The following is a 14,321-nucleotide window of genomic DNA, read 5'->3' on the forward strand; positions in this document are numbered from 1 at the left end:
TGGATCAAATGGCACAAATTTAGAGATGTGTTTCCACAGCATAAGCTAGTTTTTCCTAACTAAAGCAGTATGTACCCATCTATGTTCCAAATCCTTGGAAATTGTTATACAGGCGTTTTAAGAATATTAGAGAAATATTCAAAGAAACTTTTTTTTGGATGGACTAAGAATGCCTTATTATTTTCCCACATAAAATAATGGAACACAGTCTCCTGCTATCAAAAATTTCACTGTAATACAGTATTAGAAACTAAGTATTGGATTCCAGTAATAAAAGATGCCTGCGTTTTCCCTCTTCCATCAGAAACTTTTTCACAAGGAGGAAAGGGTATACGGAAACAAAGCAATATAAAATAGATCACATAAATAAGAAGCCAAAAAATTAATTTTATTGAGTAAAGAAGTTCATTCAGAGCTTACACAGATCATAAGAATACTTTAGATTATAACAGCTGGAAAGACCAATAGCTGACTGGAAAGAAGAAAGGAAGCAGTTTCTATTTTCAATGTAGAAAAAAAATCTAATCGCTACAAAGGTCTTGTAAAATCCTCAAAACAAGGTCTAGCCAAGTTTATTGTTTGGTAATTTTTTTCTTTTTTTAAGGGGAAAAAAAGCAAGATTTAATGTGAATACTACTGGTTACAACTAATATAACAGCTTGAAAAAATCATGACACAGAAGCATAAATATAATATAAAAAGACAATTTTAAAATTGTATTGTAGGAATATAACTATAATAAGTGGAAAAGATACATTAAAACCATCAGTGTGTTACACTTGTTCAAAACAGAACTCATAAGGCAGACCAAAACTGATGCAAGTTAAGGAAAATGGTCTGTTTTTAGGAAGCATGTCCAGACAGACACCACAAAGAAATGCCAACAGAGACTATGTGGTCCCCTCTTGTTACTAGTAATGTGTCAAAGGTGGAGTGACTGGGTTAACAGCCTAAGCTTTCTCCAAGGATTTGTAGTATTCTGTCAGCACGGTCCAAGCCTTGGGAGCCATGAAACCTTCAGGTGGTTTCTGGCCTTCTCGAGCAAGTTTGCGCATTCGTGTTCCTGAAATAAATTCAAAGTCTTCATGGCTAAAGGAGAGGAAAAAAAGAAAATTATTTCATAATTTTAGAAACTTAGATTTTTAAAAAGCATTTGTTCCTTCTGTTCATATTAGACAAACTTAATGAAAAAAAAAAACTGAACATAGTACTTGTGAATATAAATCTCATTTCAAATTTGTCACTGAACAAAAAACACCGCTATTGAATATTACCAATTTTTAGAACCAGAAAAAAATTAGTTTTGAAATTTTTATTGAGACCATTGTAGAGTCACATGAAATTGTAAGAAATAATATAGCCAGTCACCATTGTACCCTTTATCCAGTTTCCTCCCAAGGGTAACATCTTGCAAAATTATAGCATATCACAGCCAGGATTATCAGTGTGGAAACAATCTACCAATCTTACTCAGACTTTCCTAATTTTACTTGTACTAATTTCTCTTATGCACTTAATACTGTACTACTTTATCACATGTGTAGGCTCATGTAGCTGCCACAGAACACTTCCAAAACCACACCCATCTCACGGGTTGCCCTTTTATAGTCATACCTGCATTGCCCCTCTGCCCTCTACTCCCCAGCTCCTGGCAACCACTAATCTAAAACTAGATTTTTTTTTTTTTCAAGAAAACACTAAATCTAATTTAACTAGCATAAATTGAAAACTTTTAAAGAAGTTTCAATCGGAAAGGCTAAATTAATACTGGAATATTAAGAGTAAAATTGAATTTTTTTTTTTCTGGAACAGCAAGTAGCAATAATCAATACTATTTAATTGACAAGACACAACAGAGGTAGTGTTGATAGTTTTTCTCATCTTCACACATACAAAAACACACAAAAGCCCTCAAACCAGTAAGCACAGAGCACGTATAGCTATGGCATATATTGCTTACCTTAAATTCATCCATCCTCGTCTCTCAAACATGGGAACCAACCTAGATGGCCAACTAGGACTCAGCAAGCATTCAGAGTCGCTCAGGTCACCAGATCACGAGCCTGTTTACTTCTAGTTGGCAGTTCTATGTTCCTTCCTCTCTTCATTATTTATAGACTTAACCTGAAAACCTGGTGCAATCATAAACTACCAAGTGGCCCTGGCTTCTGGAGGTATGCCAAGTATGTTTTAACTAATAATCACACTTCTACAAACCTAGAAGGAAATAATTAGAGGCAGACAAATATTATACCTAAGACAGCTATGTGAAAGTCATTTTACAACAGCAAAATACTATAAATAACCTAAAGGCCGAAAGATCCTAAATAAGTTACAGTATAGTCCTGAGTCGAATATTACATAGTCATTAAAGTACGGATGGGATAAGATGCTCATGATGTGATTAATGATAAATAAAATAACCAGGACACAAAACTATATACAAACATTGCTATGAACTTATAGGTAAAACCTTAGGGAAGTAATTAGAATTAAATGAGGCCAATAGGGTGGGCCCCCTATGATGGGATTAATCCCCTTATAAGAAAAGAAAGAGACAGGAGATTCTTGCTCTTTCCTCTACATAAGGACACAGCAAGAAGGCAGCCATCCACAACCAGGAAAAAGGGTCCTCACCAGACACCGCATCTGCTGGCACCTTGATCTTGGACTTCCCAACCTCTAGAACTGTGAGAAATAAATGTTTGTCATCTAAGCCTTCCAGGCTGTGGTATTTTTTATAGCAGCCTGAACTCAGACAAATATCACTGCTATTTTTAGAAAATAGAGAGAGAGAGAGAGAGTGTGTGCACATAAAGAAATATGCCCTATGTAGTCATTGTTGGGGTTTAAAAAAAAGAAGACATATGCCCAAATGTTAACAGTGGTTATTTCTAGGAAGTGGTCTTACAAGTGCTTTTTATTTTGTTCATGTTTTCTGCAGTTTTCTACAATGATCATTTCATCAGTTATCAATATTATCAAAATCAAATGAGAATGTCAATTATTATAATTTTATAATGAGTAAAAACTCATTTTAAAAATCTCTATCCAAAGTGATCATTCTGGCCTCACAACAATTATAATGGCTATTAACACACCTGTAAATGACAGACATTAGCAGTAAAAAATATATCTGAATGGTGCTAGGGACACCAAATATATTCAATAAATATTAACTGACCAGTGATAAGGTGGTTTATTATCTAACTAGGAGCTCAGTAAATATTTGGTGAAATATGAAAGGATAAATAGGTACATGTAAAGGAAAATGTATTGGTTCAATATAGCACCATTCATAGACCTTAATGAGTGACTTTATACTGTGGCAAAAAGGGGAATTTACCTTTACTGAATACTGTGGTCAATTTGTGCTACTACTTTGTTTTTTGAAACATATTTATTCAAATGTAACAAATTAAGAATGGGTCTTAGAAGTGGGTGGCAGAGGGTCATAAGACAAAAAACTAACATGCATTAAGATGGGATAGGAGTGTTGATATAAATAAGTGAACACATAAATACATAATATAAGAAATGTTAGTTACTGAAGTTTGGGCTACTTCTACATTCCCTTTTATCTAAATCTGGACTATTCATATGAGAAGTTTCAGCATGCCCTTCATAATGATCTCATCAATAATCCTCTTCAGATCTGTCTTCTCTCTGACCTCACTCACCTCCACACTAGTCAGCTTTCCACCATCTTCCTTATCACAGTTCACTGAGTCTAGCTATGAGCTTGTGGGCTATCCACTCACTAGGGTGGGCTCTAGAACATGAAAGAAGTGTTATGATTTCCTTAGTGATCTAGGTGGTATATCAAGCTTCTGGTTTCCTCTGTTTGATGTTTGTTATCTGTGTGCTCAATGACTCAACTGCTCACAGGGTTTATATGAGTCTTCGGCTTTTTTTTTTTTTTTTTTCACCACCGGCCTCCAAGCATCTCCTGTACCTGACCTACCCCTCTGCCTGACCACTGCTGTCAGTTCTTACAATCAACTTGACACTTGGTTCCCGGTCTAGTTCTACCTCTTAGATTCACTGTTAGCTCCAATTCTGGCCTTTCCAACTTCCCAGTGAGGAACCAGGATTCTAACAAATGTTCCACTCCCCTTTGAAACATGTCTAAGAGTTTTACTCTGGAATGCTATACATATACGATACGAATATAAACTAGTGTGACTCATTTAATCAGTCACAAGAAAAATCAATATCAGTGTTTTATAATCTCATTTCTAACTATTAAGCAGAAAGGTACTACTACTTTAATTCAGATATGTGACATCCTCCCCTAGTCATCCTGTCTATTCTTCCTATTCCCTGCATTACCAGGAAGACAGACATACACATTCAACTCAGTATTTCAACTCTCATCTTCTTAGGTAAAACACATTTTACATGTCTACACCAAATTATTAAAGATGATGGATAAAAAGGAAAGATTAACAGATATTGCTTCAAAATAAGATGGTTTGATTCAGAGAGTTTATAAATGTAGGGAGTATCTCCCACCTCTATCATATTCAATGTGCAAGAAATGTCAAGTCGACCATGATATACGGGTCCATGCAGATGAGCTGGTTACTATAGTTCAAAATAAAGTAAACTATCATCTTTATATTACATAAAGGACTATGACTTAAGGGGAAAAAAACAAAGTTACTGCATGTGAAATGAGCCTAGAAAAATAAGCAAGGCTATGAGAGAAGAGATTTCAAAAACAATCAGGAGAGCTGGAGTTAGAAACAATTTGTAAGTTTATCAAAACTAAAATAAAAACTGAGTTTGAGAAAATGGAGAAGCTCTCCAAAGAAAGAAAACTCACCAAAAGGCAAAACATTTGTCAAAAAGGTAGAAAGAGAACCAAGATGATTATATGTAGTCATGGAAGAAGGGAAACTTAAAAATGGAAAGGCCACAGAGGGCTTAGGAAGATGACCACAGTAGGGAACAAAACACTGAGTTGACAAATCAGAATTTAAATCTTCCTTAATAGAAGAGTTTTAATAGATGATAAAAGAAAGAGATAGAGCAGTGAAATGGCAGAGATACACAATGGAGTTCAGATGTGATTTTTTTTTTTTTAAGGAAACGAGAGAAGGCTTACCAAGTTATATAGGCAGGAGAAAATAAGTGGCAAGAATGAGAAAGGGGAGGAGGATGAGTGCCAGGAGAAGAAACAAGAGAAACATAAGATGGAGAAGGAAGCCCAGGATGAAGACACAGGGAGAGAGGCTTTGACAAGGAGGAGGGTCAGGAGTGATGAAAAGAGGAAACAGAAGGTGGCGGGGGAGTGGAGAGAGACAGAAATGATTTGGTGTTAGAAAAAGATGTGGTGGTTAATGCAAAATGGTCTTAATTTTCTCAATAAAGATGTCAGGTTGCCTTCTGAGGGTGTGGAGAATCTGCATGTGAATGAATATATAAAATAATCCATCCATGCAGTTAGTTGACTTTATCTCCAGGCCAGAGAGGTTACATCTCAGGACAAGACTTAGCAAGCAGAGCCTAGACAGGAAGCTAAGGGAGTTGACTAGTTATGGAGGGGGTCCAGATAGCTTTCCAACTATATCCAAAAATGCTTGCTCTAACCAGATGTAAAATTAAAAACTGGTTTGGTCAATAATAATTTGACAAAATACTGACTGAATGTGTTTCAGTTCCTTAGGAGGTCCACTTATTGGCTCCCTAAATAAGCTTCATTTTGAAAAATTATGATACTAGAACTTTCTGGTCATGTAAATCTTAAACTCTGGTTTCAAAAAAGAAAAACTTGTCACTTGCTTTATAAAGTGCTTGTTGTTGAAGGCAATGAAAAAGAAGAGAGCAGCTTGCTAGATGACTCTGTCTAACTTTTTGGAAAAACGCCAGACCAATTAAAGTCCTTTCTTTCCCCAGAATGCCAAACTGTCTGAAATCCAGAAGTTTGCTTGCATTCCTTCTGAAATTGCAATTTTAAACCAAGGTCCCTGGGTACCTCTTGTCCTGAAGCTATTTCACACTCCATCTGCCCTGCATGCCACAAGCATTTCTTCATCACACGGAATGGGAGTTTCCGCTTCCACATGGTGGTGGTTCCACTCCACCCTGGCTACGGAAAACACATTTTCCTCCACCTCATACTTACATTTCCATCTCTGTCACATAAGGATTTTAACTTTTTATCAGAATGTAGGTTCAAGGAGTGGACACAAGAGTCACCATAATCAAATCATATTTTTCACAAGTACATCTTCAAATGGACATTATTTTACAGAAATAACTAAATTTAAAAAAAACTGAAGAATTTCTGGAATGGGCTAAAATTATCTCTGAACTTCACCTGTGAGTAATCAGGAATCTGCCAGTAGCAGGAAAGGCTACTAAATAAGGGACCTTAGGTTTTCACTACAAATAAATTCTAATTTGGGCCATTTCACTACATTAGTTAACCAATCTTCTATGGCACCTGGAAAAAGAAATACAAGTATGTTTGCTTTTTTTCCTTTTCAAAACCACTTGGTTACAGATTCTTATAATCTACAGCAGACAGAATGCTAGCTCTTAAAACAAAAGAGAAGAGGTTAGAACAGCAAGGAGGGGAAAAAAACCCGAAATGAGCAGAATATGTGAAACCCTTCATAACATACTAACCACATGTGGCCAGCATCTTGACTAACTCCAAAGTAGAAATGACTCTCGGCCACTTGTTGAAGATTTTAAATCTTTACAACCATCTGCTGTTTCTCACTCCACATACATGGCCATCAGAGCCACCATTACAAGTTGCTCACATGGACAAGAGCTGGGGTCAGCAGATGGCCCTTCAAGTGTATCTTTTGAAGGTTCATATTCGATTAGACCAGCTTTTTAAAAGTGCTAACTAGGCAACAAGCAATTCAGAGAAGCAAAAGGGAATTTCTTCTTTGATAGGACGAAAAATAATAGTGGTAACTTATAAGTGAATCTGTTTTGAGTCTAACTTGAAAGCGGGTTACATCAAACATAGTATACATCAAAACATTAAGCATTCTTAAGACTGGGATTAAAAATTCTCTTCAAAATCAGATAAACATTTATGGCTATCTTTTTAGGAATTTAAGCACTGTTTGACATCATACATGACAAACTTAACAATTTTTATTTTCAAACCAAAGACAATTGAAAGACATGAAAAATTGAATTATCTAAAATCTAATTAATAAAAGCCACTCATTTGTCATGTTTTCCTCCCAGCACTCCAGTCTTTTAAATAAAGGCTAGAGTGTGGCACCTATTAAATATTCAGCCAAATAATGGACTTCCAGGGCTGTCCTAAAGTGTACTGCAAAATCAACTCAATTTCTCAACAGAGATGATTTTTGCCATCCTCTTCCCCCTCCCCAGGGCAAACATCCTATAATGCATAGGACAGCCTCTCCAGAACAAAGAATTATCTGGCCCAAAAGGCCAATACTCCTGAGATTGAGAAACCCTGCTAATGGGTATATTAAGAAAGAAAGAAAGATTGAGTTGATAGTTTTATAAAATGTAAATTTCACTCTCACCCTAAAGGGGCAGAAAAGAAAAAAGAGATCTCAAAGTCACAGGAAAAAAGAAAAGCAGGTAACAGAACAAAACATCACTATATAAGACATATAGCTTTACAGTTATTTCCTCCTAGACCTCTTTACAGTAAGAAAGAAGGTCAATGACTAGACACAGCTCAGGTCTACAGCCTAAGGGAACATCATGGCCAGATCTCAGTGGCATCTGATGGTACAGATACAGAAAAACTATACTCTGTTTTTAAGAGGAATGGGAAGAAATGGGACAAGGAGATCGATGCTACCTGCCCCCAGTGATACCTAAGGACATGAGTGTGCTGTGAGGAAGCCTCTTCCAGAGTAGGGGGGAGCCTTCATAAACTTCTTTATTCAACTACAACCAGTGAGACTTACGGCATAGTATGGTACCAGATACTGACAAAGAGCCATTAAAATGATAACAAAGAACTTCTAGTAGCATGGAACGATGCTCATGAAAAGTAAATTAAAAAGCAGGACACAAAACTCTATTATATTATAAACTCAACTACGTACAACTGTGTTAGATTAATGTATAAAGAGAATAAAAGCAAACCACACAAAAAGTATTGGTGACATAGGCGTTAATTTTCTCTTTTTAAATGCTCTCGTAATTTTTCTCAAACATATTTTCAATTGGTTGACCTCTTAGGGGGCACTTACTCCATTTACCCCTTATTCACCCAAGAATGCATCAAAATCAGGGCACCCTACTTAGCCACAAAGAAGAAACTTTCCAGGAAGACAGGTTTTTTATCTTTTTTTTTTTTTTTTTTTTTGAGAAGGAGTCTTGCTCTGTCACCCAGGCTCGAGTGCAGTGGCATGATATCAGCTCACTGCAAGCTCCGCCTCCCAGGTTCACGCCATTCTCCCGCCTCAGCCTCCCGAGTAGCTGGGACTACAGGTGCCTGCCACCACGCCTGGCTAACTTTTTTTTTGTATTTTTTTTAGTAGAGACGGGGTTTCACCGTGTTAGCCAGGATGGTCTTGATCGCCTGACCTCGTAATCCACCCGCCTCAGCCTCCCAAAGTGCTGGGATTATAGGCGTGAGCCACCGCGCCCAGCCGGAAGACAGGTTTTTCAGAGTGAGCACAAATGGCTGGGACCTATTTTTCTTCCACTGGAGGACATCAAGGGCACTTGTATGGGGAGACCTGGACTGCTCTACATATGCATTAGGGAAAATACTCATTCAGGAACTGTCTCATTTGCTCTTTTTACTTTTTCTCTGGTACTGATACTTTACAAGAGTGGTCAAACCCCGTCAGGGCTTTAGAGAAAGAGAAAATGACCTTTGTCCTGCTTTGGGTTCAAAGCTACTTTGGCTTCCTGGCATTAAAAAAAATGTCTTCAACATAGTCGATTCCAGCTCACTAGAATTCCACACTGGGGGCAAAGCCCAAGAGTACTGCTCTGTCTTCAATTGCTGTTTACTGCTCCATGCATATCTCCCCTTCCCCCTCCCTTCTTTCTCCCAGATACTATAGTTGACTAAGAGCAGCATATAGGTATTGCTGGGTTTTATACCAAAAATACCATAATACCATCTCTTTAATGGTGTCTTATCTATCATTCCTAGTATCAACCACTAAGAGAAAAAAATCACTTTTATTTTATTTCCAGAAAATGTAAGCTTCTCACTTCCCTACAATGGTTTCAAAAGAGGGGCTTATGAAAAGATAAAACAAATAATGCATATTTCCATGTCATCTGTTGCATTACTGATTAAAGAAAGTTTGCCATAAAAACTAGGTAGAATGTATCATCTTCTATTGTTGAATAATATTCTAAAGGGAGCAAAATACACAAAATCTTTTATTAACTGCTTTACGAAATGTAGAAGCAGACTCTTGCCATCAGAACACTTTTGGAATCAAAATATTTGCTGTTACAGAAAATTTAAATTGTACACAATAATGATGGTGTGTGAAACACGAACCCTTCACTAATTCCATCACACTTTTATACCTACAGTTCCTTCCATTAAAACTCTCTGCCCATTACCTGTGGAATTACAAAAGAGGATACTGAACTAAATTGGTTTTGTTTTGAAATGGGGGAGGTGAGTAAATTTATGTATTTGATAAGAAAAAGCAAAACAGCCTTCATTTAATATAACAATTATACTACAAGTCCTACTGACTGTGCCTCCTGAAGATGCTTTGAAGTCAAGCCACTTCCTCCAGTCTGCCCATTGCAACCCACCCATATGATACTGATACATGCCTACACACTGACCTCCCTGTCTTTCTCTTTTCTAAACTTCTAGGTCACTTTTATAACTTTTATGTTCTATGTGGATACTTTCACACTTGTCCTTGGTTTTACAAACACTACAAGTATACTGACTTTGTAATCTATATCTGGTAATTCTAACACGTGAAGTCTCTGCAGGTCTGCTTCTGCTGACTGTAGTTTCCATTTTTTTCTTGCTTATGGTGCTTTGTTGCCTTGTATCCTTTGTCATTTTTGACTAAAACTGTTCATTAAGTATATATAAATATTTATAGGAGTAAGTCGAGACCTAGGACACTGATGTGCTGCTCTAGGAAGAGTTTATGTTTGCTTCTGCTGAATGCTTAGAGGCCTGCCTACTTAAGAACCACAAAAAACTAATTTCATGACTTGAGGGTTTTTTGTTTGTTTGTTTTAATATCACCCAGGTAATGTAAGTCTGGCCCATTTGAGCAGAGCTTTCAGCTTTCGAGCTTAAAGTAGAATGTCCTGCTCACAGTCTCCTAGAACAGGAGAAGGAACTGGGTTCATTTCAGGTTCTCCCTTACACTTAATTAAGGCAGCAGGGAGTCTCAACCGAATGGGAGTGTCTCCTGTTGGGCTCTCCACCTTGATCATGAGCAGAGTTGTATTTTCTATCCCCATCTACACTATGAGGCATTGAAAATCAATACTCTCAAGTTTGTTAGGTTTACCAGGGCAAAAGCAGCTTCAACGCTCAGCTTATGTGAATTTTCAGCATTCGCTTACTGGTTTTGGCCTCACAGTTCTTATCATCATCTTGTCAGATCCACAATACTTTTATGAAAATGTTTCATTTAATCCAGCATTTTTAATTTCTTCAGAAAGGCAATCTGTTAAATCTAACCTACCTCTTTACCAGAAACCCGAATTTTTTATAACCAATCCATACAGTCACACCACCATCTTTTAAAAATTCTTATCAACTCCAGCTCCTACCTTTCAAGAACTGCCTTATCTGGCCCCCGAATATCTCATCATCCTCCTTTGACTCTGTTCTACCTCACTCTGTTTAACCCTCTATGATCCTTCTCACCCAAGACCTTGACATGCACAGATCCTTTTGTCCAGAATACTATTATTCCCTTCTTCATCAAAGGAGTGCTGACTCATCTTTTGGAGCTTAGTGCAAACATCACTTACTCCAGGAACCTATCCCCGGTACCTCAGGCTTGGTCAAGCAAGTGCTAACTGCGTTTCCCACAGTCTTCTGCCAAGTACTTACCATCTTCAATTGTATGGTCAGTGGTTTACTATCTGTCTTCTTTCCTAGAATTTAAGTTCCATAAGGGCAATGACAATATCTGCCTGTTTCCAACTATAGTACCTACAACCTAGCAATGGCTTGCAAGCAAACTATTTGCAAATAGTAAAGGCTCCATAAGAAATTAATAAATGAATAATGCAAAGTAAAGTCAAAGTTTTGTACTAATTTCAATAGAATATATTGACCTCAATACAAGATCCAGTATATATAAAATATATAATTTGATTTTCAAAAATATACATAGTTATACTATACCTAATTATAATTCAAATGCATACTAGAAGACAATATGATAGAGTTTAAATTAAGTCTTATCTATTAATGATCATGAAGCAACTCCCCACTATAAAGTATGTGCAAAATTAACAAATACAGGATGAGACTCATTGGTAAATTCACGCAGTTATAGTCAGACTCTACATGTATTCAGACGAAACATCAAAATTAATAAAAACAAGGCATTTTATGAATTAACAGAAAAGACAGTTTCCCAATACTCTAACAGAAATACATGTGTATTGCAAAGATTGTGGCAAGAAAGGGAAAGGAAAGAATTCACACAAGAAACGTTTCAGTGGTCAACTTGATAAGACGGCTATGAAGAGTGAGGGAAAAGGATAAAGGACTTTCAGGTTCTATATAGTGCGAATAAGAAGTAACTAAAGAAATGTAGGGTTTGGGGATATTATGAGGGTAAAGGTAAAGCTGGTTTTGGCCATTTTAAGAAATGGCCGAAGAAGAAATAAATTTAGAAAGAAATCAAAGAAGCAAGAAATCTAAGTAGAAATGTTCACTAGTGTGGCAGGCAGAATTCTAACATAGCCCCAATGACCTTTGCCCCCAGTGTTATTACCATCCTATGTTATTGCATGGCAAAAGAGATTTTGCAGATACAATTAAAGTTACTAATCAGTTGACCTTAAAACAGCAAAATTATCTGCGTGGCCCTAAGCTAATCACTCAAATTTTCCTGTCTTGTAGCAGAAGGGAAGTCAGAGAGATCTGAGGCATGACAGGGATGCAACATGAGGGAGGTTCTACTGCTGAGATGAAGCGGCCCACAAAAAAAGACCAAAAGTGGCCTCTAGGAGCAGACAGCAATGCTCAGCCAATAGCCAGTAAGAAGACAAGGACTTCAGTTCTGTAACTAGAAGGAACTGAACTCGGCTAATAACAAGGTTCAGTCTGACAGTGGATTCCTTTCAGAGCCTTCAGATAAGAACCCAACCTGGCCAGAGAACCCTGTCAAGCACACCCAGTCTTCTGACCTAAAGAACCATGCATGAGGTAATAAATGGGTGTGACTTTAAGTGGTGCTTTGTTATGCAACAACGAAAAACTAATACAACTGGGAAACACTGATGTACAGGTTTAAAAATCACCCCCACAGAAACCACAGGAACGGATGAGCTCTCCCATGGAAAGTATATCTGAAAAAGCCTTGAAGGATGCCTACAGTTAGAGTGTTTTTTAAAAATGACACTAACAGTACATTATTTAAAGTATACTCTGGGCCGGGCGCGGTGGCTCATGCCTGTAATCCTAGCACTTTGGGAGGCCGAGGCAGGTGGATCACAAGGTCAGATCGAGACCATCCTGGCTAACACAGTGAAACCCCATCTCTACTAAAAATAAAAAAAATTAGCCGGGCGCGGTGGCAGGCGCTGGTAGTCCCAGCTACTCGAGAGGCTGAGGCAGGAGAATGGCGTCAAACAGGGAGGCAGAGCTTGCAGTGAGCCGAGATAGCACCACTGCACTCCAGCCTGGGCAAAAGAGTGAGACTCCGTCTCAAAAAAAAAAAAAAAAAAAAAAAAGTATACTCTGGCATCAAATACATGAAAGAAATACTCTATTGAAAATGTGGAAATAACCAGATAACAGGCATTTATGTCCACCTACCCATTCATTTACCCATTTCCACAAGGCACTCTCACTCGTGTGTACTGTCTGCTTTTTGAGTTTACTATTTCACTAATCTGAATAATTCTGTATCTATCTACCCTAATACAAAGACTTACATTATAATAGAGGGAAAAAAATACAAATAAGATAACTGAATTACCTCTAAAAGTTTATTTGCAATTTCTGAAAGAATGGACTTTAATCTTGTAGTCCTAAAACTAAATTTCCTTTAGTGCCTATTATAACTAATTTGAACCTCCTTAACTTTCTAAATATAAACAGATGATTTTTATCATAATTCTTATCAACAACATTTTGCCTGAAATCTTCATAAAGTTTGTTTCTTTTCTCCTAAGCATGGTCTTACATTGGTATTTAATCAAATAAAAAACAAAACAAATTCATTAATTACATAAAAGCTGGCGCCGAGTAACATCCATTAATCAAACAAAAGACAACCTCATCTGTGCATAATTAATAACTGTTTTCTCACTACATCAAATGCTATCACCTTTCCACAAAATTTTAATCACTTTCCAACGTATTACCATCAACTTAATTATTTTTGAACACAAACACAAAAAGTTAGAAAACTAAGGCAGTTTTAAAGCTTCCCCAGTTATTACTTATTAAGATTTGGTAACCCCCAAAAAATTCCAAGAAAATGAGCCACTCATGCAACTAATATAGAATTCATCTTTGGAAAATCTTAAGAGAACTGATGTAATTATTTAGCTTTTGAATGATTAAAAGAGAGACTTAAAGCAATACTACACAGTTATTTAACCAAACATCAAAGTTACCAAAGGCTTACCAGCACATCAGTCAACTACATACAGATGGGGTTTAGGGTCCTGCGTGTGATTAAACCAACTGATCATGCAAAGAGACCACAGTAATGAAACATTTTGGCACAAGAAGTGTAAAAGAAAAGCTCAACTCTTTTTAGTTTGGTTTTCATAACTCATCAAAATGGAAATTCACCTAAGTTTTAAGCATTTAGCCATTAGCAGAATAATTTTATTTCCCTCTCCTTGCTCTACCTTGCCACTATATTAGCAACTTAAGGAAGTTAATCCTAATGCTCAGAACAAGATTGTGTTCATAATCCCTTATACACAAACTAAATAAATCTCATGCTAGGTGAGAAGCAAAAGGTTTCTGGGCCCAGCATTTCACCTGACGTTGTATGTTTTATAGATCTGTAGGAAGGCACTGCCACCCTTTTTTAGTGGTTTTAAAGTGGGGAGCTTTTAAAAGAACTACAAATTATAGGGCCTCTCCCCAGACTAAGTAAATTAGAATTTTTGACAATGGCCTACCATAAAAGGGTAGAACTGTACTCAAA

At 37.0% G+C, this 14,321-nt stretch overlaps 1 protein-coding gene across 3 annotated transcripts in view; it reads right to left on the minus strand.

Annotated features, from left to right (window-relative positions):
* Positions 1 to 367: 367 nt before the first annotated feature.
* The window catches only part of PAPSS1 (3'-phosphoadenosine 5'-phosphosulfate synthase 1), a 107,193-nt gene continuing 93,239 nt past the window's right edge, over positions 368 to 14,321 (minus strand). For all 3 annotated transcript variants that reach the window (XM_016951973.2, XM_063809714.1, XM_016951975.4), the window contains exon 12: positions 368 to 1,089. In XM_016951973.2, the coding sequence (XP_016807462.1) occupies positions 951 to 1,089 (139 nt within the window). In that variant the 3' untranslated portion in view covers positions 368 to 950. The remainder of the gene's footprint in view (positions 1,090 to 14,321) is intronic.

The sequence above is a fragment of the Pan troglodytes genome, chromosome 3 (assembly GCF_028858775.2).
Source record: "Pan troglodytes isolate AG18354 chromosome 3, NHGRI_mPanTro3-v2.0_pri, whole genome shotgun sequence".
Taxonomy (NCBI): domain Eukaryota; kingdom Metazoa; phylum Chordata; class Mammalia; order Primates; family Hominidae; genus Pan; species Pan troglodytes.